This window comes from Lissotriton helveticus, chromosome 8 (genome assembly GCF_964261635.1).
Source record: "Lissotriton helveticus chromosome 8, aLisHel1.1, whole genome shotgun sequence".
Taxonomy (NCBI): Eukaryota; Metazoa; Chordata; class Amphibia; order Caudata; family Salamandridae; genus Lissotriton; species Lissotriton helveticus.
The window spans coordinates 971,970,505-971,995,103 of NC_136069.1; the positions used below are offsets into that span (position 1 = coordinate 971,970,505).

The window sequence follows — 24,599 nt, forward strand, 5'->3', positions numbered from 1 at the left end:
TTTTACATGAAAAGTGTTCCTGGATTGTTACTACACTGTTCTCCAACGAGGGAAGGACAGTTTGGACAGGACACAATTTCACTCCTACATTCTAGACACCCAGCCAGACAGAAGCCCAGTAATTAGATACATGAGGGTGCTGGAAGGGGAGTGTTAGGGGAAACTTATCCACACCAGTGGGAGGGCTTAGCCTCCTGAACTAACTCTTCTGGAGAAAGTTTTTCCATCTTGGATTTTGAAAGAATAGTGCTTTCTGGGCAAAGAATATGCCACACTTTGGAGGAAGTGGTCATACACCTGGGTGGTACTCTGTACCACATGGGTCAGGAGTGCCCCCCCTGATTGACGCCCAGGAACACTGAATACATATGGAAGAGCTGACATGCAACTTAGATCTGTGCCTGGAAAAATCAAGAGAAGAAGGACTGACCTGCTGGAACCCCTGGTCTGCACCCCAAATGGACTGCAGTCATAACGACTGCACCTGCTGTACTCTTTGGAATTACAACCCAATGGACTTTGCCTTGCCTCAAAAGTATTAAGGAGGGGCTCCCTAAAAGCAACAGGTATGAAAGGGCAGCAAGAGATCCCTTCCTGAAACTACAGGAAGAAAAAGGACTGCCCTGCTGGAAACCTGGCCTGCACCAAGAGGACTGTACTCTGAATGACTTCACCTGCTGCACACTTTGGAACTCCAGTCCTTAGGACTTTGCCTTGCTTCAGAAAGTGGAAGGAATGGACTTCCTGAAAGAAAGAGAATAAAAGAGCTCCACCTGCATCATCTCCACCAGGAAGAACCCAGCTGCATTGCATCAGGGAACTTTAAAGGATGTGGTCAGGTGCATTGTGGGAAATGTAGTCCCAACATCCCAATGGCCATCTCAGAGCTTCTAGACCCTTGGGGTGGTGTTTTGAACCCACAAGAGAAACTTCAGGAAGCAGGAAGACGTTCCAGAAGTTTGGAAATGTTTGGAGCAACTTTTGTAAATATCTCCATAAGCTGACCAAGTGCACTGTGGGAATTGTAGTCCCAGACCGCAAGAGGCAAATCAGAGCATCTGAACACTCAGTTGGTGCTGTCGGCCACTTTACTGCATCAAGAAATACTTCTGGAATTGTAAAGCACTCTTGAATTTGTCCAGGTCAGCGTGACCTTTATTTAACTCTTAGAGAAATATTTGCTTCCAAGCACTAGTTTTACTTTTAATCCGCATAAATTCATATCTCTGGTCTCCAAATCTGGATTTTTGTCATTTTGGTGTCTACTTGTTCATAAAAATATAATCTATTTTTATAAATTTGTGTGGGGTTTTTATTGCGTGTTGCATCTTAGTTCTCTAATGTATTGGTATTTTTGAATGCTTTACACTCCTGTCCCTTAAAATAAGTGTGCCTGCTCGCAGCCAACAACAGAGGGTTGAACAAGTGAATAATTTGAGGCTTTGGCTGAACCTTTTATTGTGTTTATGGTCTTATTACTAATGGTAGGTCTCTACTAAAATCACTTTGCAACATTGGGGGCTAGATTCACAAAGGTAAACTGAGAAGAAAGTCTAACTTTACGACTTTCGGTATTCACAAGGGCATTTACGAAGAGTAAAGTTAGGCTTTTCTCTCGGTTTTGGTCACAGTTAAACTTCAGGACAAAACTTACGTTTAGCTGAGACAAAAGTCTAACTTAACTATTTATAAATGCCCTTTGTGAATAGCGAAACTTCTAAAGTTAGACTTTCCTCTCAGTTTAACTATGTGAATTGGACCCTTGGGGTTCACTGAAGAGGATACAAATTGATCTTTAAACTACACCATGCAGTAAATTAAGATAAGATTTTTAAAAATCCTCTAAATTGACCTAGAAAACCACTTTTGATTTTTGAATTTTTGACTAAACTGATTTATTTTAATAAAATATTTTTTATTGAGTAAAAGATAAAGTACCAAGAGCACATAATACATAAGGAAATATAAATAAAATGTTAAGAAATATAACGGATAAGATACAACCTTGTAAAGGATTAAAAGAAAAAAGATTAGGGCACAGATTAGTTAATAATTATGTCTAAATGTTTTAAGTTAGGAAAGTGAGAAAGAAAGGAAAGAGAGGAAGAAGAGAAGAGAAGAGAGGGAAATAGTAGAGAGGAGAGGAAGGGAAAGGGGATAGTCAACTTGTTATTAGTATAGAGATGAGTGTGCAGATAAAAAAGTAGTAAAACATAACCATAGTAAACAGGATTTGATTTTTTGAGACAGTAATAAAGATGAGACTGTGGAGATTCTATGTTCATTACAAATAAAATTCCACCATGTTAACATACATATTTTAGAAGTATCTTTCCAATAAGTAAGAATAACTTTAAATGCAAGAGCAATAAAGAGGTCAAATAATTTTAACTTCAACGAGGAGTCATGTAAATCAGCAGACATGGTTCCCAGAAAAATATTATCGATTGATGGTGGAATACAAAAAAGAAATATCTTAGAACATTTAGTCTTGAACTTGAGAACATTAGAGCAATAATACAACAAATGAAGTAATGTTCCAGTGGAGGAAAGACATGACCAACAAAGAGGCGATGAGGCAAGTTGATTTTGTGTATAAATATGGGTGTCAAAACTGCTCTATTATATAAGAAAAATGGTGATTGAGTAATATTAGCAGCTCTAGAAGTAGTAAGAACTTTGTGCCAATAAGTGTCCCTTTTTTCAATTGAAAGAGAAAAGAAACTGATTTTTAATCCAATTTTTTATGTTTCTAATAGTGTTCTATCTGTAAAGTTATTTGAGACCCAAACCTAGGAACACCATGGAGCTAGATCTGGCTATCCTGAGCTCACAGTTGCTGAGCTTAGGGCTCAGTGTTGGTCCAGGGGGCTATATAATTGCAACAAGATCAGGAAGACAGAGTTGATTAGATCCCTTAAGGCCTGGGCACAGGCAGCTCCAGAGAGTGTATAGGAGGATGAGCCTTCCGGTGAACTCCTAGAGGAGGTAGATGAAGATAACATATCTATTACTTACTGTACTAGGTTTGTATTTCCAACTCGGGGAGGGAGGAGATGCTCCCTCCCACCAGAACCAAAGCTGCCTTTGAGGAGAGAAAGCTATAGGCACAGTTGGCTTTCATAGCTCTGGATGTGAGCAAGTTGGCACCAGCTGAGAAGAAGTGGGCAAGGGAAGAAGGGAGAATAAATGGTGGCAGCAACAACAAAGAAGTAGCTGAGATGCCTAGAGGTGGTGGGTGTTTGTTCCCAGGCTTCCCAAGCTAATGGTTGCCATGTATGTAGAGGGGGACAACATTGACAAATAGCTGACTGCATTTGAAAAGGCCCTTAAGATTAGAAGGGTCCACTTTAAGTATTGGGGTTCACTCATGTAGGAATTGATTCCAGTAGCTGGGAGGGATGGGCTCTTGTCCCTACAGGGGGAGGAGGCAGAATCCTACCCACACATGAGGAAATGTCTAGTCAAGATGTTTGGTCTGACCCCAGAGCAGTACAGGGTGAAGTTCAGAGACACCCAGAAAGTTAGCACTCAATGTTTGGTGGACTTCGTGCATATTTCACTGAAGGCACTAGAGGGCTGGATTAATGACACTCAGGTAAGTACCTATGAGGGGATCTACAACTTGATACAATGGAGGACATATTGTCTAGTTGCCTCTACGAACATTTACAATAGCATCTAGTGAACTCAAAGCTTTCTAGCCCAAGAGAGCTGGTTCTGGAGAAGGATGAGTGGGTGCAAACCCAAGGAATCAAGCAGTCCCAGGGGGAGACTCCAACAAGTGGGGGTTAGGCAGCAGCAGCCAGTGCAGGTTAGTGCGGTGGGCGGTGGGGCGGGGGGATGTCAACAGACAATGGAATAGGCAAAGTTAAATAAATAAATAAATACTATTCCATTGTCTCTTGTCAACTCCTCCACCCCCACCCCTGCGCTTAACTGCACCAACCCCTGTTGGGGTTAGGCCCACAAAAACCTTAGGTGGAAGGTGGTAAGCGCACAACAGATGCTCCCTCAGTACTTCAGAGCCCTAGAAGTGAGGAGAGTGGATCCTACCCCACCTCTGACAAGCAGAGGAAGGGGGACCCAGTACTGAAAAAGTTCTTGGACAACAGCCTGTGCTTTGACTGACAGCAGTCAGGTCAATTCAGGGGTGACCCTGCTTGTTCAAAGAAGGTGGATAGCACAGGACTGTCCAGTGTAGCCGTAGAGGAGGACTCATCAGATGAGGAGGTCCTCTTATCATATTGTTGGGAGACAAGTCCAGATGGTAAGCTGGTGATCCTGGTGATCCCTCAGGGTAGGAGTATGCACTTCCACTCCATTCAGGTGAATGGGATCCCTGCCATTGGCCTGCGAGACACGTGTGCCAGTCATACTTTAGTGCGTGACAGGCTGGTGTCCCCAAACATATATGTGCCAGGAGAGACAAGAAGAGTAAGGGAGCCCCAGGTTAGTTCACAACCCATCCTGTAGTAATAGTTCCCCTCAAGTGGGAGGGTACTCTTAGCTAGTATAAGATAGTAGTCAAAACAGACCTCCCCTTAGATTGTCTCCTGGTCCTGGACAATGACCTAGTGGCATAACAAAATTTGAGAGGGCCCGCCTGAAAAGTACATTGAGGTGCCACTTCTTTGGTGTCAGGCAGGTGATCTCATGGCAGGTGACTGTGCTGAGGGTGTTCTTTGGAACTCAGCATCCCCTCGCATAGCAGGGGCTGCAGGGGAATATGTTATGCCACTGCAATGACCTCCCAGAGATTGGTCTGATCCTAAGTGGGGTGGTCTCCGAGCACGCCCTACAACCCAAAGTTCCAAGGGAACCAGTGCCTACAGTTAGGAGACAGGGGTCCCAAAAGAAAAGGAAAAATATTAGGAAAGGTAAGTCACTCTTAAAGTTCCAGTGAGCCAAGGGTCTTCTGACCTAGTAAGGGAGAAACCCAAAGTTGGCACTGGTTTGGCTTGACCTGACCACGGGAAAGTCCTGAGCAGTCAAGCAGCTGTCAAACACCAGAGTGCAGTCCCTGCACTGACAGAAGAAAGAGTGGAAGAAGGGTGTCTGCCACAGGATGTGGGAGCTCCCCAGTCTAAACAGCAAGAGATGTTCCAGAATCCCACAGAGGCCCCTGAAGCAGCTCGGCCACCTGTCATTGGAGTGCTTAGGGTGTGGTTCTGGATTTTGACAGCTGTCAATAGTGTCTGCTGGATGCTGGCCTTTCTGGCAGCATTGTACTTGGCATGGAAGGCAGACCCTATGGCCAGACGTAAGCTGGGCCCACTAACCCTGTTGGTCATGGTGTGTTTGCTCAAATGTTGGGTATGCTTTGTGGGTAAGCTAGGTGTTTCCCTACCAAAGCTAGGGATAGAGGAGGTAGGCACCTCACTATCCAAACTTAAAAGGGAGGAAGAAAGGGAAACAGTTGGGAATGCGTGTTGTTACTGTAGAGATTGGTCAGCTTCCTGGAGGAAGTAGCCGTGCCAGGAGGATGTTAGGCAGAGTAGGCCCTGCAATTGTACAGCCTGGTCTCTTCACTTTCCTCCTCGCTTTACAGACCAGGGAAACTCTCCCAGGGTAGGCTGAGTCTCCTGTGATATTAGCTGGGGTGTGTGTGAGATACCAGGGCTTTTTGCAGTGTACTACCACTTTTTGACCCCATTTTGACTACTAAATGTTGGTTTTCTGACTCTGATGGTGGCATGTGCTCTGGTAACCAGACCCAGGGCCTGTGCTCTGATTAAACATGTATGGTAATTAGGTATAATTACAATTGGTACTCACAACCTACCTGTAAGTCCCTAGTGGGACAGCCAATTCGGGGCGTGTCATGGTTTATGAAAGCAGCGTTTGGGAGCAGCGCGCAACGTTCATTTCAAAGCCTCTGATGAAGAAAGGATTTCGAAACGCGTAAGGCGTCATGAAGGAACTGTCTGCATATGTCCCATCTTTGCATGCCGTCTATACCAAGAATTAAAGGTTATGGGTTTAAACCTTCTCGGCTGCCCGTGTGCTCTCTTAATGTGTGGCGACAACCCAGGAGCATGATGTTAAGCGGCAGGCCAGCCGCGAGATGAGCACCACCCTACGAACTTTGGGGGCCATGAGGAACGTTATATACCTACCTCCTGTGGGACATCTGAGGTGGATGAGGATGGAAGCGAAGGTGGGGGGGCTCATTCAGAGCCTTTGATGCAGCTAAGAGTGCTTCCATCTATGGACTTAAAACTACAACTCCCATAAGGCTGCAGGACACTGTTCCATTGGGACAGCCCATTCAGGGCGTGTCATGGTTTATGAAAGCAGCCTTTGGGAGCAGCGCGCAACCTTCATTTCAAAGCCTCTGATGAAGAAAGGATTTCGAAACGCGTAAGGCGTCATGAAGGAACTGTCTGCATTTGTCCCATCTTTGCATGCCGTCTATACCAAGAATTAAAGGTTATGGGTTTAAACCTTCTCGGCTGCCCGTGTGCTCTCTTAATGTGTGGCGACAACCCAGGAGCATGATGTTAAGCGGCAGGCCAGCCGCGAGATGAGCACCACCCTACGAACTTTGGGGGCCACGAGGAACGTTATATACCTACCTCCTGTGGGACATCTGAGGTGGATGAGGACGGAAGCGAAGGTGGGGGGGCTCATTCAGAGCCTTTGATGCAGCTAAGAGTGCTTCCATCTATGGACTTAAAACCACAACTCCCATAAGGCTGCAGGACACTGTTCCATTTGGACAGCCCATTCAGGGCGTGTCATGGTTTATGAAAGCAGCGTTTGGGAGCAGCGCGCAACCTTCATTTCAAAGCCTCTGATGAAGAAAGGATTTCAAAACGGGTAAGGCGTCATGAAGGAACTGTCTGCATTTGTCCCATCTTTGCATGCCGTCTATACCAAGAATTAAAGGTTATGGGTTTAAACCTTCTTGGCTGCCCATGTGCTCTCTTAATGTGTGGCGACAACCCAGGAGCATGATATATATATATATATATATATATATATATATATATATATATATATATATATATATATATATATATATATATATATATATATATATATATATATATATATATATTCACTGAAAAAACCATAGGTTATAGACCATATATAGTTAGGAATTAGCATTTAAAAAACCTTATTTTACTCACACAAAACCATTGAAATTCCATATATAGTTAGTTGCACTAACTATATATCGCGCACCCGCAATCCACTGCTGATGATGTCACATATTACATCATTCATGACATGGTCAGTGACATCACTGATGACATCACTGATGACATCTCAAATGACATCACTGATGACATCACTGATGACATCATCCAGTGACTGTGTGTTTCTGTAAAGTTTAAATATGTTTTACATATTGAAGAATGAGTAGATGTATAAGTGTCTGGACGAAGGATTTAGTAGGTGCATGACAGAATGTATGAGTGAGTGATTAAATGTGTCTCACTGAGTGCATGGGTTAGTGACTAAACTGTCTTAATTTGTGCATCATTATGTCTGTTGTTCTGTAAACTGCTGCATGTGTTGATCAGTAGCTATATGATTAACTATATGGGTTATTGATTGATTGTCCAAGTATTTGTATGGGAGACTGAGTGTGTGTGTGGCTGGCTGGGAGGTGTGTGACTCTCTGCAGATCAATGTGTACTTGTATCAATGATTGTATAAGAAAGTAAGTATGTGTTAGTATATGTTTGAAAATGTAAGGTGCTCTATGTTTAACTGTATAGACAAGAAAATGGAAGTGTGATTGATTCTTTACAGGACTGACTAGGTGTGTGAGTAACTCCATGGATGAGTGGCAGAGTGTGAGTGTCTGTATAGGTGTATGAGTGCATATGATAGTGTTGTAAAGATGAGTGATTGTATGTATGAATGATTGTATGGGTGAATGAGTGAATGTGTGTGTAGACGTAGGAATCAGTGAGTGCGTATGTAGTAACTAGTATTGGTGTGTCAATGGTTTCAAAAATTATACTCTGTATTTAACACTGGGTGAAACAGAGGTTATATTAAACTGTGAGGAGATGCATTGTATTGTCACATGAATGATATCATCAGTGATGTGGTCATTGATGTCAAATGAGATGTCATCAGTGATGTCATCAGTGATGTCATCAGTGATGTCACTGACCATGTCATGAATGATGTAATATGTGACATCATCAGCAGTGGATTGCGGGTGCGCGATATATAGTTAGTGCAACTAACTATATATGGAATTTCAATGGTTTTGTGTGAGTAAAATAAGGTTTTTTAAATGCTAATTCCTAACTATATATGGTCTATAACCTATGGTTTTTTCAGTGAATTTTCAAGGTTTTGTAAATGCTAATTCCTAACTATATATGGTCTATAACCTATGTTTTTTTCAGTGAATTTCAATGGTTTTTTAATAGCAAATATCATAAGCTGTCGAATGTCAAGTACGTGGTAAGTGAAAACATTTTCGTGTTTATGCACACTGATCTGCTTTGAATGGTGCCGCCCCCCCCCTCATTTCTATTAGGAGTACTCTCTCTTTGCAGATAGTGAAAGGTAGTTAACGCAGGCCTTTGCCCCCGTTGTAATACGTCGTGCCTGCTTCTCTCTCCATTTGATTGATTGTTATCCAAGCATTTACTGTTTTAGAATTGGTTCTCTTTGGTTCATTCTCTATTTACAAACAGACACAGAGTCGCAATACTCTGTTTAGTCTTTGCAGATAACGAAAAATCGTGTAAAAAAAAAGAAAAGGAATCGAGCAAAATCAGTAGGCCACTAATGGGATCTCTTTTTGACCTCGCTAAAATAAAAACATTAGGAACAACCCCTCATGACAAATACAAAACTAGTGAGATGAACTGAACTCCACACAATGATGGCTGCAAAACAGCTCGGCTCCGCCACCCACCCCGCCCAAAATAACGATAAAGAGCGGCTGCCATGATTGGTTGCGGAATGGCCACGACGGAGCTACGAAATGGTGGTGCTCTCATGCTAACCCCAGCTTCAGTCTGAAACATCCAGAAACACTGTAGACTACCAATTCGATCAGTTCCGGTAGCGCCCCAATGTAACCCGGTAGAGAAGAACTAGCCCTCCCCTCTTTGACTGATGGTTCTTGTTGCCTGTCCCTTCTGTTGTCATTTAACAGAACTATTTAGCCTGCTGAAAGGGGTTGTGTTCCGACCGCTGGTTGGTGGAGACATTTTGACTATATTCTGGACCTGCGTTGTCGCGTAATGCATCATATGACGCGCCGCGTTAGCGCATCCGGAAGTCATCCGGGGCGCGACGCGCAGCGCGTAACGTAAGCATAACAAGTCATGTGACTTGTTAATAAAACTTTTCATTGGTTCATTTTACTTTTCTTATTCTAATGATGAAAGGCTTGGTCATATGACCTAAAAATTACGCTTTTTATTACTTCCGAACATTATTTTTTCTTAAATATATGTTATAATGTTCCAGGCTAATGTACTTTCCCGGAAAATTTACAACTGTCCTGCAAGTAAAATATATTCTTTTTTCGAGAAAAAGAGCGTTTCTTCGTCCCATGGCGGAGCCGTTGAGCAAAAGAGGGTCGACCTGCTGTCTTAGTCGCCGATACGCCTGAATATGAGATTCTTATCGATCACTTTATGTTGCAGGAGTAGAAAACATAACAGCCCTTGACCATTTATCTTTACTGCGTTCCTGCGTATTATACCTTTTACCCTTCATGTAATTGGTCTGCTTTATTTCACTTGCCTTTTAATGATTCTAAAACAGTGACTATTATTAAAAACTTTACCAATGTATATACTACTACCATGTTTTCTTTTAAAAACCTTTATTGTGAAAATTTCATTATACAAATACGAGCCTATAACCACGTGGGCCGGCCACGGAGCAAACTGTAATCGTATATGATGAGTAGACATTTACACTGTAGAGGAACGTAACGGGCGGGCCATTAGGTTGCAAGAACTAAGGTGTCTAACAGTTGCGGAATCGGTGGACGTACATTTTATAATTAAAATACGACAGGGCCAGTTACAATAAAATTATCTAGATATACATTTGCGGGCAAGTACCATGGGTGACGTTAATTCGAACTTTCAATAGTACAGTAATCAATAACACATCAGAACTTAATATCAATAGGGATGTCGAAATATTCAATCAATTCTCGTCCCCGCCCGCCATATGCTTCAAAACTGCATACGTATCTCGTGATTTCAAGGTTCTGCAACCAGTACACAACAAGGAGTTACGAGTCCCATTTATTCCGGCGCCATTTTGGGCGAGGACGGGCAGGTCCAGGATATAGTCAAAATGTCTCTACCAACCATCGACTATGATGATGTTCATATGCTGTATTTATTAGAGTAACACTCATCTGTCCACATGAAATTAATTTGCCACAATCTAAACATGTCATTTTAATCTTTCCAAAGTTCTAAATATTTGGGACCATTTCCCTTGCCTCTGATGCTGTCAGTGCCACTTCTTTGATGAATGTACTGGCAGGTCGGGGGTTCTCCTCCAAATCTCTCTTTTATGCAGCACTATAATTAATTGGTGCCACCTCTCCATATGACGATGCATGGTATAGTTACCATAACTATATTTTTTTTCGGTTCCTCTGGAGAGTACATCGTGGCAGATGAAGCGTGTAACGTACCGGGCATTTACATTTTTTTGCATGTACAGGAAAGGAAAAAAAAAAATCGAGCGTCCGAGTTCTAAAGTGTCCCAGGGCCATTTTAGTAGACCAGGCCCAAATCCAAAGAACAAGCCGCCATTTTGAGAGTCCTGTTGCAGCCGCCTGTCGCTGTAGCATCAAGAGCAGCCGAAACTCAGCTGAATGGCAACTGAAACGGTAAAGGGGCGCCCCACTACAGCAGACGAGCCTCCACCTAGGAAGGCCCGTTCACGCCACCTCCCCCCCCCCCTTCGGGCACCCCACGCCGTTATTCGGAGCAGTATTGTAGGATGGCCACACCAGTGCGGCAACTTGCTAGACATCACCTCGGTGGTAACCGAATCTCAGCGCCTTTTGGTGTCTTCTCTTCAGAAAATATTGTTGCGCTGCCTTTGGCCCCATTTGCACATCGGTCCGCTACTGACGCCATCTCACAGGCTAATGGGGCGCCCCACGCCGAGTTTCAGCATTGTAGGATGACCACACCAGTACAGCAACTTGCTAGACATCACCTCGGTGCCATCCGGATCTTCGCATCTCAACGCCTAGTGGTATCTTCCATACAGAAAATATTGTTGCGCTGCCTTTGGCCCCATTCGCACATCGGTCCGCTACTGACACCATCTCACAGGCCAACAGGGCGCCCCACGCCGACTTTTACCATTGTAGGATGGCCACACCAGTGCCACAACTTGCTAGACACCACCTCGGTGCCATCCGGATCTTGGCATCTCAGCGCCTTGTGGTGTCTTCTATTCAGAAAATATTGTTGCGCTGCCTTTGGCCCCATTCGCACATCGGTCCGCTACTGACGCCATCTCACAGGCCAACGGGGCGCCCCACGCCGACTTTCAACATTGTAGGATGGCCACACCAGTGCAGCAACTTGCTAGACACCACCTCAGTGCCATCCGGATCTTGGCATCTCAGCGCCTTGTGGTGTCTTCTAGTCAGAAAATATTGTTGCGCTGCCTTTGGCCCCATTCGCACATCGGTCCGCTACTGACGCCATCTCACAGGCCAACAGGGCGCCCCACGCCGACTTTTACCATTGTAGGATGGCCACACCAGTGCCACAACTTGCTAGACACCACCTCGGTGCCATCGGATCTTGGCATCTCAGCGCCTTGTGGTGTCTTCTATTCAGAAAACATTGTTGCGCTGCCTTTGGCCCCATTCGCACATCGATCCGCTACTGATGCCATCTCACAGGCCAACGGGGCACCCCACGCCGACTTTCAACATTGTAGGATGGCCACACCAGTGCACCTTACTAGACACCACTTCGGTGCCATCCGGATCTTGGCGCGTTGTGCTGCCTTCGGCCTATTCGCACATCGGTCCGCTACTGACGCGAACTCACAGGCCAACAGGGCGCCCCACGCCGACTTTCAGCATTGTAGGATGGCCACACCAGTGCTGCAACTTGCTGGACACCACCTCGGTGCCATCTGGATCTTGGCGCGTTGTGTTGCCTTCGGCCTATTCGCACATCGGTCCGCTACTGACGCCGCCTCACGTGCCAACGTATTTTCTCCGCATTTTATACCCTATGCCGCATAACAGGTCATGTGACTTGTTTATAAAACTTTTCATTGGTTCATTTTACTTTTGGTTTCCTAATGATGGAAGGCTTGATCATATGACCTAAAAACAACACTTTTCATTGGATGAAAACTTTTTTTTTTCCCCAAACGATGAAAGCCCCACCTTGTTTCTGGATGTTTCAGACTGAAGCTGGCGTCACCATGAAAGCACCACCATCTCGTGGCTCCGTCGTAGTCATTCCGCGAGCAATCATGGCAGCCGCTCCCCACCAGAAGCCTGCAGGAGTCGGGGGCCCCCAAAACTTTTGATGAATCCTCAAGGCGGAGGGGACGCTTTCGAGAATGGGGTCCAAGACCTAGCAGACAAGCGTCTGATTTCCAAGGTGTCCCAGGGCCATTTCAGTGGACCAGGCCCAAAAAGGAAACAGCCTGCCGCCATTTTGAGAATCCTGTGACAGCCGCCTATCGCTGCACCGCAAGAGTGGGCGCAACTCAGCTGAATTGCGGCTTTTGACACAGTGGACCAAAAGCGGACGGAATATGGCAACTGAAACGGTAAAGGGGCGCCCCACTACAACAGACGAGACTCCACCTGGAGAGGCCCGTTCACGCTGCCTCCCCCGGGGCGCCCCACGCCGTTATTCGGAGCAGCATTGTAGGATACCAAAACCAGTGCGGCAACTTACTGGACATCACCTTGGTGCCATCGTTCTGCTGCCTTGGAACTATTCGCACAACAGTTTGCTACTGATGACCCACCCCCCGCGACGCCCCACGCCAGATTCCGAAATCAGTGAAATCTGGACGTTGTGCTGCGTTGGGACTATTCGCACAGCCGACCGCTACTTCGTTGTTTTTCCCTAAAAATGTTTATATGTTATTACTGTTTTTGTTTTCTTGTATATATTTATAAGTTATTAAAGTTTTATAATCTTACTACTTTGTTGGAGTGCTATATATTTTTAATGTGACACATAATTGTAAAAACTTTGATGTACAAAGAGTCATCCCTGGAATCTTCCGCTTCAGGCTCGGTCCCCTCCCCAATCACAATACAGGATGGTTTTCAGATAATAGGAACGCGTCTGCTGTGACGGATCTCATCGAGTGTGGGCCTTGATCTACTATAACTCCTTTGAAGAGGGGTGATTCTTTACAGCTGGGGCCATAAACTACATCTGCAGGGCTAGCTGATACCCTAGGACCGGCCTGGACAATCGGACACAGAGGAAAAGGAGTGTCAGAGGGTGCGGTAGTGAATAGGGCGAAAGGGAGGTGTCGGGCGGGCACAGGGTGTGATTCTCAGGGAAGAGCAGCGCAGATGGGGGGTGGTTTATTACCCATGCATAAGACAGAGAGCGGGGGTGACCACTGCCTGGGGGAGATGCTTGCGAGGGTGGGGAGCCATGCTAAGGATCGACAGCGTGCAGAGAGTGGGTCTGGTCAAGGCATCTAAAATGACTGCCGTGCACGACAAAAGTGTGGCATTTGAAAAAAGGCAAGATGGCGCAGACAATGTTTTTCAACACTTCCTGATTTCCTTCGAATCGAACGTTAACAGACGTTGGGGCATATTACCAAAGTTAAGCGATATTTATCCCTAACAATGCTTAGCAACAAATTTTTTACCGCTAAGCATCTTCAGAAATTATCGCAGATAAACCTTGCTATTATCAAGGTTTATCGCAAATACGATAAAAAACGACCGCAATGCATTAATATCGCTGAAAACTCAGCGATATTCATGCATTACCGAGCTAATGCTCTTAGCCATGTTATCCACCTCCCATTGGATAATATGGCTAAGAACTGCTCAGGGCAGGTGGTAGCTTTTGGAGATATTCGCGCTTATCGCGAATATTTCCAAAAGTTGGTAATAGGAGATAGCGATGTTAGCGACTGTTTCCAGTCGCTAACATCTTGGCATGCCCACTTTGCATGTCATTAGTGATAAATATCACTCACATGCAAAGTGGGGCCCAAGATGGTCGCTATCTCCTACTAGCCGTCGCTAACTGGTGTTAGCAACAGCTAGGTAATACAGATATAATTTTATCTCCGCGAAGCGGAGCGCTGTTACAGATATATATCTTGTTTTTGAACGTTAATTTCTCAAAATCCACTGAAGCACATATATTCAGACCTAGCAAAGGCACATCGAGCTACCAGTCCCTACAATTTTGCCAAGTTTCGTTCAAATCCATTCAGCCGTTCGATTATTATTATTATTATTTTTTTTGCCCCGCGGGGCCCTTTTAAAACCTCCACATCAAACCTAAGAGGTCAAGGAGGATCTACTATGCCCCCTTATTGTCATTTGCCCCTTCGCTTTGGCCTCCTCTTGTCTCTCGATCCTACCGAGAGACAAGATGGCGGCCGCTACGGACTGTTTGCAATGTTTACAGACGCCGGAGAACCAATCAGCTTCGCAAACCTCCGTTACGCGAAGCGGAGCGCTGTTACTGATATATATTTTTTTTTAACGTTAATTTCTCAAAATCCACTGGAGCACATATATTGAGACCTAGCAAAGGCACATCGGGCTACCAGTCCCTAATATTTTACCAAGTTTCGTGCAAATCCATTCAGCCGTTCGATTATTATTATTATTTTTTTTTTTTGCCCCGCGGGGCCCTTTTAAAACCTCCACATCAAACCTAGGGGGTCAGCGAGGATCTACTATGCCCCCTTATGGTCATTTGCCCCTTCGCTTTGGCCTCCTCTTGTCTCTCGATCCTACCGAGAGACAAGATGGCGGCCGCTACGGACTGTTTGGAATGTTCACAGACGCCGGAGAACCAATCAGCTTCGCTTCACAAAGCTCCGTACCGCGAAAAGTCCGCGAACCGGACCGCTGCCCGGTCCGCTGTTACAGATATATATCTTTTTTTGAACGTTAATTTCTCAAAATCCACTGAAGCACATATATTGAGACCTAGCAAAGGCACATAGGGCTACCAGTCCCTACAATTTTGCCAAGTTTCGTGCAAATCCATTCAGCCGTTCGGGCTAAAAGTGAGGCCAACCGCCCTATGGAAAACTCAATGTTAAAAACACGTTTTGGGACCCCCCTTTTTTCTCGGCCCCCCCTTGACGAACCCCCCCCAAATTTTCAAGGGCTGCTCAGAAACAAAATGTGCCATTTTCCTGAAAATTTCAGCCAATTCCGTCCACAAACGCCAAAGTTATTAGACATAGAATTTTCAAAAATCCCATAGAGAAAAAATCCTAACTATATATACCTACTGGCGACCGCCAGTAGGTAATATATATATATATATATAAATATATATTGTTTATGGCCGACATTAAACTGCTGATTTAAAGCACTGAACTTTGGGTCCGTGTCTGCTTGCTAAGAGGCAATTCTTTGGAGTGGCGAAAGCAGCGTTCCGGATATACATATATATATATATATATATATATATATATATATATATATATATATATATATATATATATATATATATATATATATATATATATATATATATATATATATATATATATATATATATGATTGGGTTTACTGAATATTTTCCAATGCCAGGTCAGCCATGCTTCACATTGTAAAGTTAGCAACAGTCACCTGCTCTAAATGGGGTGGGGTGACCATCACTTTGACCAGGTAGTAATTTAATGGACAGACTGCCAGATCAATTGTTTCTGATGGTAGAGTTCTTTGATGCTCCACCAGTGGAAACATAGTGGTTCATACACCTGTAAGTGGGGCAAAGGACCTTTGACATTTGCAGGGCGGGAGAACCACTGATTCATGGTCGTCTAACCCTAAATGATTGTTAATTAGAATATGCCCCAAGTTGGAATGGCAACAGATTCACAAAGAGAATGTTGTCCCTATGTGATAATAAATACATAAATCCACATTTGTAAAGCGCACAATCACCCACAAGGGTCTCTAGGCGCTGGGGGCCGTCGGGAAGATTAAGCAAGCTATTGCCCAGAGTCACATGATGCTGGGCTAATCTGCCGCCGGTGCCGGGGATCAAACCATGATCCCCAGATTCCGGAGTCAGTCGCCCTAGCCGCGGCACCACACCTCTTCCATCTTCCCAATGGGGGATGGCTCCCCCTTTGGAAATCGTGCCCTAAGGACCACTGCATGCGTCCCCCGATGATTTCCCTAATCGGAGACATTCTTTAAGCAGCACCTGTCCTTTTATACGAAACAACATGCCTTTAAAAATCAATATTTGCCTATTCGGGAAGCAACTGGAGGAGCAGAGCTCTGCTTCATTATTGCATTCACAGCCCATCACAGAGAGTCGCAATTTGGCACAGTCTAATCAATCGGCAGGTAATTTTGCAACTCCCTGCGCATCGACGACGTGCATTGGGAGCTATTAGAACATAGGTTGCATCAACAATTGTATCACCATTTGCAAATCATCAAGCATGCAAATCGAATGGTAATATTACCTCTAATGCATTGTGACGCAAACTCATTTTTAAACCATGAGTGGAACAATTAGGGGCAGATTTATGTTGGGAATGCGCCACGTTTGCGTCACGCAACTGCGGCGTAAACGTGGCGCATCCCTATGACCCATTTACAACGTGACGCATCTAGGCAGATGCGCCACGTTGTAAAGCCCTGCGCCACTTGTGGGCGTTCCGGCGCAGGGTGGGCGTTCCGGGGCAGGTGCGCCTCGTAAAAGTGGCTGAGTGAAATCTATAAGATTTCACTCAGTCACTTTCAGGCCAATGCTGCGTCAAAACCCTGCGCCTGCTTGAAGCAGGCGTAGGTCTTGACGCAGCATTGAAAAGATGGGGCACCCCCGAGCCTTGCTGGAGCTGCGTCGCGCTTGCGACGCAACTCCAGCAATGCGCCACCTTTACGGCACAGATGCGTCACGCATCTGTGCCGTTTTTGCCCCATGGTGCGCCGCATTGTAAATGCGGCGCACCATGGGTGGCGGAGCAGCGGCGCAAAATAACTGGCGCATCCCTGGGGATGCGCTAGTTATCATAAATCTGCCCCTTAATATTTACGCATACTCTTAAAATTGCATTGATTGTCTGTTGTCTTTAGACTATCCACAGAGCAGACAATCCACAAACGTATGTTCAGCATAACTGAGCAACTACAATATTCAGTACGATCCCAGCATACAATACGTGACATCACCAAACGTAATTTAGGAGGGGACCATCTAAAACATAGGCATACCTGGGGTCCGATAAGTCCCATTGCAAGTAGAGTTGTCCACACAAAGAGATCCTCGTAAGAAGGAGAGAAGGATGATGATACAGAACATATCCATTGCTTTGTTTCTCAGGGTCTTAAATAGGAAGAAGAGATGCCAAGTTTACAATTTAGAGAGAACCATGCATTTTCAATTTTATTCAGATTCATTTTTCACAGCACCATAAATGATATGGAGAACACATAATTCGATACATCATCCTCTTTGACGTTAAATTGTAAAATATATTGCTTATGAAATTTAACAAATTGCACAATATTTAGAAATTGTTTTCAATTCAAAATAAACACACAGACAGGCAGCAGCTCAGAGTAAGCAAATGTGCATTATGGTGCATGAAATGCTCTTCCCCAGTGTTGCAAGACATGTCATAACAAAAGACTCATTACGCCACTGTCCACCAGTGCAGAGGGTGCATTTTAATCACTATTCAATACTGTACCATGTTTTACTATACTGATCGGCATTCTCTTTTGCTTTTCAGCAACAACTCCTCAAGCAGGGCTTTGCTATTGTAAATCAAAAGGGAAATGTATCTGACATGCTGAACATTTTCAGCCTGCATCCCAGGGGAGTTTTCGAAGCTCACTGGATGGAAAAATCAGTGATTTTAGACCCATGGAGGATGGGCCCCTGCTGAAGTTTAACTGGAAAAAACTCTGCAGTTCTTCTACATCTGAACGGAGTGGGGAAATTGCAAGTTTGGTGAGCGAGAGTGCTGCCAATATATGGTGGTGCTCTAGTTCCATCAAACTCAGGGAAATATTTATGAGCCTTTTGTGCCGCTGAAGCGTCACTTTTTGTGATGCTCCAGCGGCACAAACTACTAATTTATGGGATTTGGTATAGGGCAGTGCAGCAATTTATCATGCTGCACTGCCCTATGCCAAAGTAAAAGGGCAGGAATGCACCATATTTATTCAATGTGGTGCATTCCTGTCCTTTACCCATGCGCTGGTGAGGTTTCAGCAACCTAGCACCAGTGTAGGCACCCTTGCACCATGGTGCACCGGTGCCTGTGTTGTAGGCAGGATTGTTTTCTTGCTGGAAGGGGCGCCTTCCTGCACGGAAACAATCCTAAGAGGTTTTTTCCTCTTTAGCAGCACACATAAAAAGAGGAAAGGTGGAAAGGTATAGTGAACTTCTTCTTTTTACATGGTTTGCCCCCAATTTTTGCCTGGTGTATGATGTGATTTTGAATGGAAAGTGCACTGGGTGCCTGCCAGACAGATTCCCTGTGTCATATCTCTTCCCTGAAACTGTACCATGATTGGCACAACTTCAGCCCCCCTGTAAGTCCCTAGTAAATGGTATCCTTGCTATCTATGGCACTGGGTCAAAAAGGGTCCACTGGGGTTACAGAACAAATGATGCCACCCCAGAGGCCGTTCACCAAGACCATGCAAACTGCCATTGCAGGCTGCGTGTCTGTGTGCTGAGAGAACTGAAGAGCTAACATGGCACACAGCCATGTGTTCCATGCCTCCCTACACTGCATGAGGTATAGGTAAGTCACCCCCAATGCGGGCCTTACAGTCCTAAGGCAGGGTGCACTATAGCCCATGTGTGGACGTATCTACGTAAGCTGATTTGACCCTACAATATCAAGTCCGTTCTTGGATATTGTAAGTGTACAGGGAAGCCCTTGAGAGTACATGGGCTGTATACTTGTCATTACAAGTTACATAGCTCCATGCTGGCTTCACTGTACTCTAAGATGTTTGGTCCCAAACCTCTTGTTTTGATGCTATTGTTGAATGTATTAATAAATGAACACAGGAGATCCTTTAGAGGGTCTTCTGAACACCTCCCAAGCACTGGGGTGTACTCTGACTAGTATTAGCCAGCCACCGGACATGATTCTGACCTCATTTGGTAAGGGCCTGGGCTCTCAGAGGCCAGGAACAATGCCTGCTCTGGGGGTGAAGGTGCTTCACACCTCCCCAGGAAAGAATGGACTACCAAGGTGGTAAGCTTTAAAGGTGATGCTGCCTCCTTTATAATACACCCAAGTTAGATCCAGCTAGTGAATTATGCCAACCCCCCATTCCTGCTCTACCTTTGGTGGAAGGAGGGGTAGGAAAATTTGGTAAATTAGTACGTGGGTCCCCATTCAGCCAGCACCACCCCTAAGGTGGGGCACACCAGGTGGAGCCCACTTTTCATTTCCCTCCATCTTGGTTTGTGAGGGAATTAGCCAATTATCCCACTGACACAATTGAGCGAAACCATCGCCGACTTCATCAGCCCGCACACCCTAGCCTCACCAGAGTACATCCTCCTAGGGGACCTTAACTTCCACCTGGAGAAAAACAACGACAACAACAGCACCACCCTGCTCGACAACCTCGGCAACCTCAGACTCAAGCAACTGGTGGACACGCCCACCCACCTCGCTGGCCACGCGCTCGACCCCTTCTTCTCCGCCAGCAACCACGTCTCCTTCAGCCACTCCACCAGACTACACTGGACCAATGGCTATCAAATTGGTACTTTGTCCCCGTAATGTTTAACTAACGGAGTTTTGATAGTAATGGAAATTTATTCAGTTCTATACATAATTCTGCTACTCTGCTGTGTGTTCCTTTTCCCTCAAGAAGTAAATATAATAATATCAGGGGCTAAATACAACGGGATGTCACTGTTACATAGCGTGTTAGCTCAGACCCTGTTCGCATGACATTTTGTAAATAAAGTTTCGGAAAAACCAAAAAGTGCCCGAAACTCGAATGTCCTTCTATCTTACTAAAGCAGTTAACAATGAATGACATATTGCACCTTTGGTGTGTCCCATTAGTCCGGTATTAAAAGCGCTCTCAACGCCACAATATGACATTTAATGTGAAACTTTTATTTTACACTCTCCCCTCGTAATACGAGGTTCATCCCTTTAAGAGTCAAAATGGTTCAGCAGTCACGTGACCGCTACCGACGCTGCCTACGTTCCTACAAAAACATCCGTCTCCGCGAACTCCGCGTTTTCGGGCCGTGGATGTGTTTGCAGTAGGTGCACGAGTGGGCTGTCGTCTAGAAAGAAGTACGTTTGCACGTTTGACGCTGTCTGATTTTTGGCCGTTTTGAGAATAGAAGCAATATCACCAATATCCGTTATTAAATGAACTATATAGCACGAGTGTTTGAACTTATGGATACTCTGGGCGTGAAGGTTTCCCCTGCCACGAGCCCAAGTTGTATCCTCTACGAAAATTCTCAGTGAGTGTCTTGATGTCTTTTTCGCTTTTAATTTATGACGTTTTTTTTTCTCTTCTATGGTACAAGGTGTATGTTTATAACTATTTTAACGGGCACTTGACGTTGTGAAACCGCGGCGGCTATACACCATTAAGGGTGTTGCTATTTGAATACCGAAGGTATATATAATTTTGTTGGCTAATTTGCTACATAAAAACAAATACGCCAGCTATACCATCTCTGACGTATAGAGACACTAAATACAGTATAACAACCTAGATGCAAAGCGGGTATTTCTCTTCTTCAGTTTTGTATGGCATAAACGCCTAAATACTCTAATACCAAATAATATGTTTTTTCACACTGGGTGTGGTTATTCCCTTTCACATTGTAATTTTTCAATCCCTGTGCCTTATTTAGGATGGGACTTGATAACCTCCAAAAGATAAAAACTGTTTGGGAATGTAATTTTGAATTTAAACTACTAAAGATGCAAAATGTCCATTTGTCTGTGTATTTCTTTTCCAGATGGGATACCCCTCTAGCGTTTGAGGGCTTGCACGTGGAAATTCCTGTGCTTTGGAATATAATAGTTTGTTTCCCCTCCCTGAAGTTGGCGCCTTAGCGTACGCCGCACACCGGCTGGGGTATGTATGGTCCTGACAAATGCTGAGTTGACAAATAGCTTGTGAAAGCAGAAACATGTTGACCTATGTGTAATTATTTTTAGGACATATTTGGTTCAAATTAACCCAACCTCTTTATGTCCGTCTTCTCACACTTGTTTTTAATGGAGCTAAAACTATCCCTCTATTAAAAGGAATTCTCGATATTTGGGAATAGTCGTAACTCCTTTTAACTATCACCCCTTCACTATATGGTACTAACTCACGTACCCACAATAAGGACCCAATGAAGATGACTGGCTACTGACTTTTGTTGGTGCCTGAGGGTTCTCTTTTTTCACAGTGTTTATTAACCCACCCTGTCTGTGTTTTTTAAGTTATCCTGGTTGCGGTAACTGAGTTTGATTACCCTTATCCTTTTTGTGCTTTCAGGTTACTCTTCTGTTGTTTATTCTACACTGGACCAACCACAGCTGCACCCACTTCACCTTCAAGAAGACCACATCCCACCACCACACGCTACAGATCCCCCGCAGATGCTGGAGCAAAGTCACCACAGACCAGCTGACCACATCGCTGAGCCAGAACCCACCTGTCGACACCCCAGACACCAACGACGCAGCACACAATTTCGCACAGTGGATCACCAACTGCGCCGATGACCTCGCTCCACTGAAGAAACCCCCAGGCAAGACTAGCAACAGAAAAACCTCATGATTCACAGACGCCCTCAAAATCGCAAAGAAATAATGCAGATAACTCGAAAAAGCCTGGTGCCACACACGGACATCAGAAAACATGACAGCCCTCAAGAGCGCCACCTGCGAATACCACCAGATGATCCGCACCACCAAAAGGACATCGTTCATAAAGCGGCTGGACAACAACACCCACAACAGCAAGGAACTCTTCAGCATCGTCAAAGAGCTCTCCAACCCCAGGGCCAGCAACAACGACATCACACCGTCACAAGACCTTTGCAACTCCCTCGCCACATTCTTCCACCGCAAGATCGCAGATATACACGACAGCTTTCGACCCCAGACTCCGCCTCCAGCCACCAAACCAACGACCCCACCCACCAGCCCCAGCGCATGGGCCTCCGTCATCACTGAAGACACCCCCGCGTCATGAACACCATCCACTCCGGCTCCCACTCCGACCCATGCCCTCATCATATCTTCAACAAAGCCGACACCATCATCGCACCCCACCTCCGGAATGTCATTAACAGCTCCTTCACGCCAGCCACTTTCCCCGGAAGCTGGAAACACGCAGAAATCAATGCCCTTCTGAAGAAACCAACAGCGGACCCGAGAGACCTCAAGAACTTCCACCCCATCTCTCTCCTCCCCCTTCCCGGCTAAAGTCATCAAGAGGACCGTCAATAAACAGCTGACCGCATTCCTCGAAGAAAACATCTCGCTCGACCCATCCCAGTCTGGATTTCGGGCCAACCACAGCACCGAGACCGCCCTCATCGCAGCCACCGATGACATCAAGACCCTGATGGACAACGGAGAGACAGCCACTCTCATCCTCCTGGACCTCTCGGCAGCCTTTTATACCGTCTGCCACCGCATCCTAATAACCCACCTCTACAACACTAGGATCCAAGGAAAGGCCCGGAACTGGATCACATCGTTCCTCGCCGACAGAACCCAGAGAGTCCGCCTCCCTCCCTTCCGCTTCGAAGCCACCAAGATCATCTGCGGCGTACCCCAGGGCTCCTCATTCAGCCCAACCCTCTTCAATATCTACATGAGCCCCCCTCACCACCATCGCACGCAAACACAACATCAACATCATCTCCTACGCCAACGACACCCAACTGATACTCTCCCTCACCAAAGACCCTCTCACCGCCAAAGCCAACTTCCAGGACGTAAAGAAAGATGTTGCAGAATGGATGAAGCACAGTCGTCTGAAGCTCAACTCGAACAAGATGGAGGTCCTCATCCTCGGACAATCCCCATCCGCCTGGGACGACTTCTGGTGACCCACGATGCTGGGCAAAGCACCGACACCCACGGACCACGCACGCAACCCGGACTTCATCCTGGACACCTCCCTCACGATGACCAAGCAAGTCAACGAAGTCTCGTCCTCGTGTTTTAACACCCTGCGCATGCTCGGAAAGATCTTCCGGTGGATCCCCAGCAAAAACAGAAAGACGGTCACCCAGGCCCTCGTCACCAGCCGACTGGACAACGGGAACACCCTTTACGCAGGAACCACAGCCAAACTGCAGAAACGCCTTCAGCGCATACAGAACGCCTCCGCACGACTCATCCTCAACATCCCTCGCCACAGCCACATATCCGCCCACCTGAGAAACCTGCACTGGCTCCCCGTCAGCAAGAGGATCACGTTCAGGCTGCTCACCCACGCACACAAAGCGCTCCACAACATGGGCCCCGAATAACTCAACAACCGCCTCTCGTTCTACACCCCCACCCGCCAGCTCGGCTCCACCAGCCTCGCCCTCGCCACCGTCCCACGGATTTGCAGAACCACCACCGGGGGAAGATCGTTCTCCTACCTGGCAGCGAAGACATGGAACTTCCTCCCCGCACACCTACGACTGACCCAGGACCATCTCACCTTCAGGAAACACCTCAAGACCTGGTTATTTGAGCAGTAGCGGCACCCCCACCCCCTCCCTTCAGCGCCTTGAGACCCTCACGGGTAAGTAGCGCGCTCTACAAATGTATTGATTGATTGATTAGGGTCAGGGTAGTGAACCATTCTACAGGAAGCAGTTACTTAGAGGGTGTAGATAGCTTAAAGGTATGTATCCTATTGGCTACTACCTGCACCCCCTTTAACACCCCTGAATTGAGTATTTAGGTAGCATCCCTGGACCCTAAATTTTAGATTTGATGGATACAAAGAAGAAAAGGAAAAAGATGAGCTGCTGGCCCAAGGACTGAAGCCCTGCAGCAGTAAATTGGTGCCAAACTCTGCCTGCTAAATGAAGGACTTGTCAATCATGGTGTGCTGTCTTGTCCTACAACTGTGAGGCCTCCAAGTACCCTGGAGTTCCTCCAGCCTTCTACAAATTAACAGAAAGCTCCCTTGGAGTGGAGGTGCTGCTCCCTTGCAGTCCACCAGTATCGAACCACAGAATCCAGATGTAACAACTTGCATCACCCAAATCAAAAGTGGTACAACAGCTCTGGATGGTAAGATTTGTCTCCCCATCAAGTTTGGGGACACCAGGCCCTCTCAGAGCCATGCCGCACCAATACTCGGTATACCAGACCCTCTGCAGCATTCACCGATTCCAATCTGGACTCCACTGTCCAGGGAGCAAGCACCCATCGATGGATATAGC

General features: G+C 45.8%; 1 protein-coding gene across 1 annotated transcript in view; it reads right to left on the reverse strand.

Annotated features, from left to right (window-relative positions):
* LOC144771837 (zona pellucida-like domain-containing protein 1) overlaps window positions 1-24,599 on the reverse strand; it is a 558,912-nt gene that overhangs the window by 527,232 nt on the left and 7,081 nt on the right. Inside the window, exon 2 of the mRNA XM_078656105.1 lies at window positions 17,408-17,519. Within this exon, the coding sequence (XP_078512231.1) occupies window positions 17,408-17,519 (112 nt within the window). The remainder of the gene's footprint in view (window positions 1-17,407; window positions 17,520-24,599) is intronic.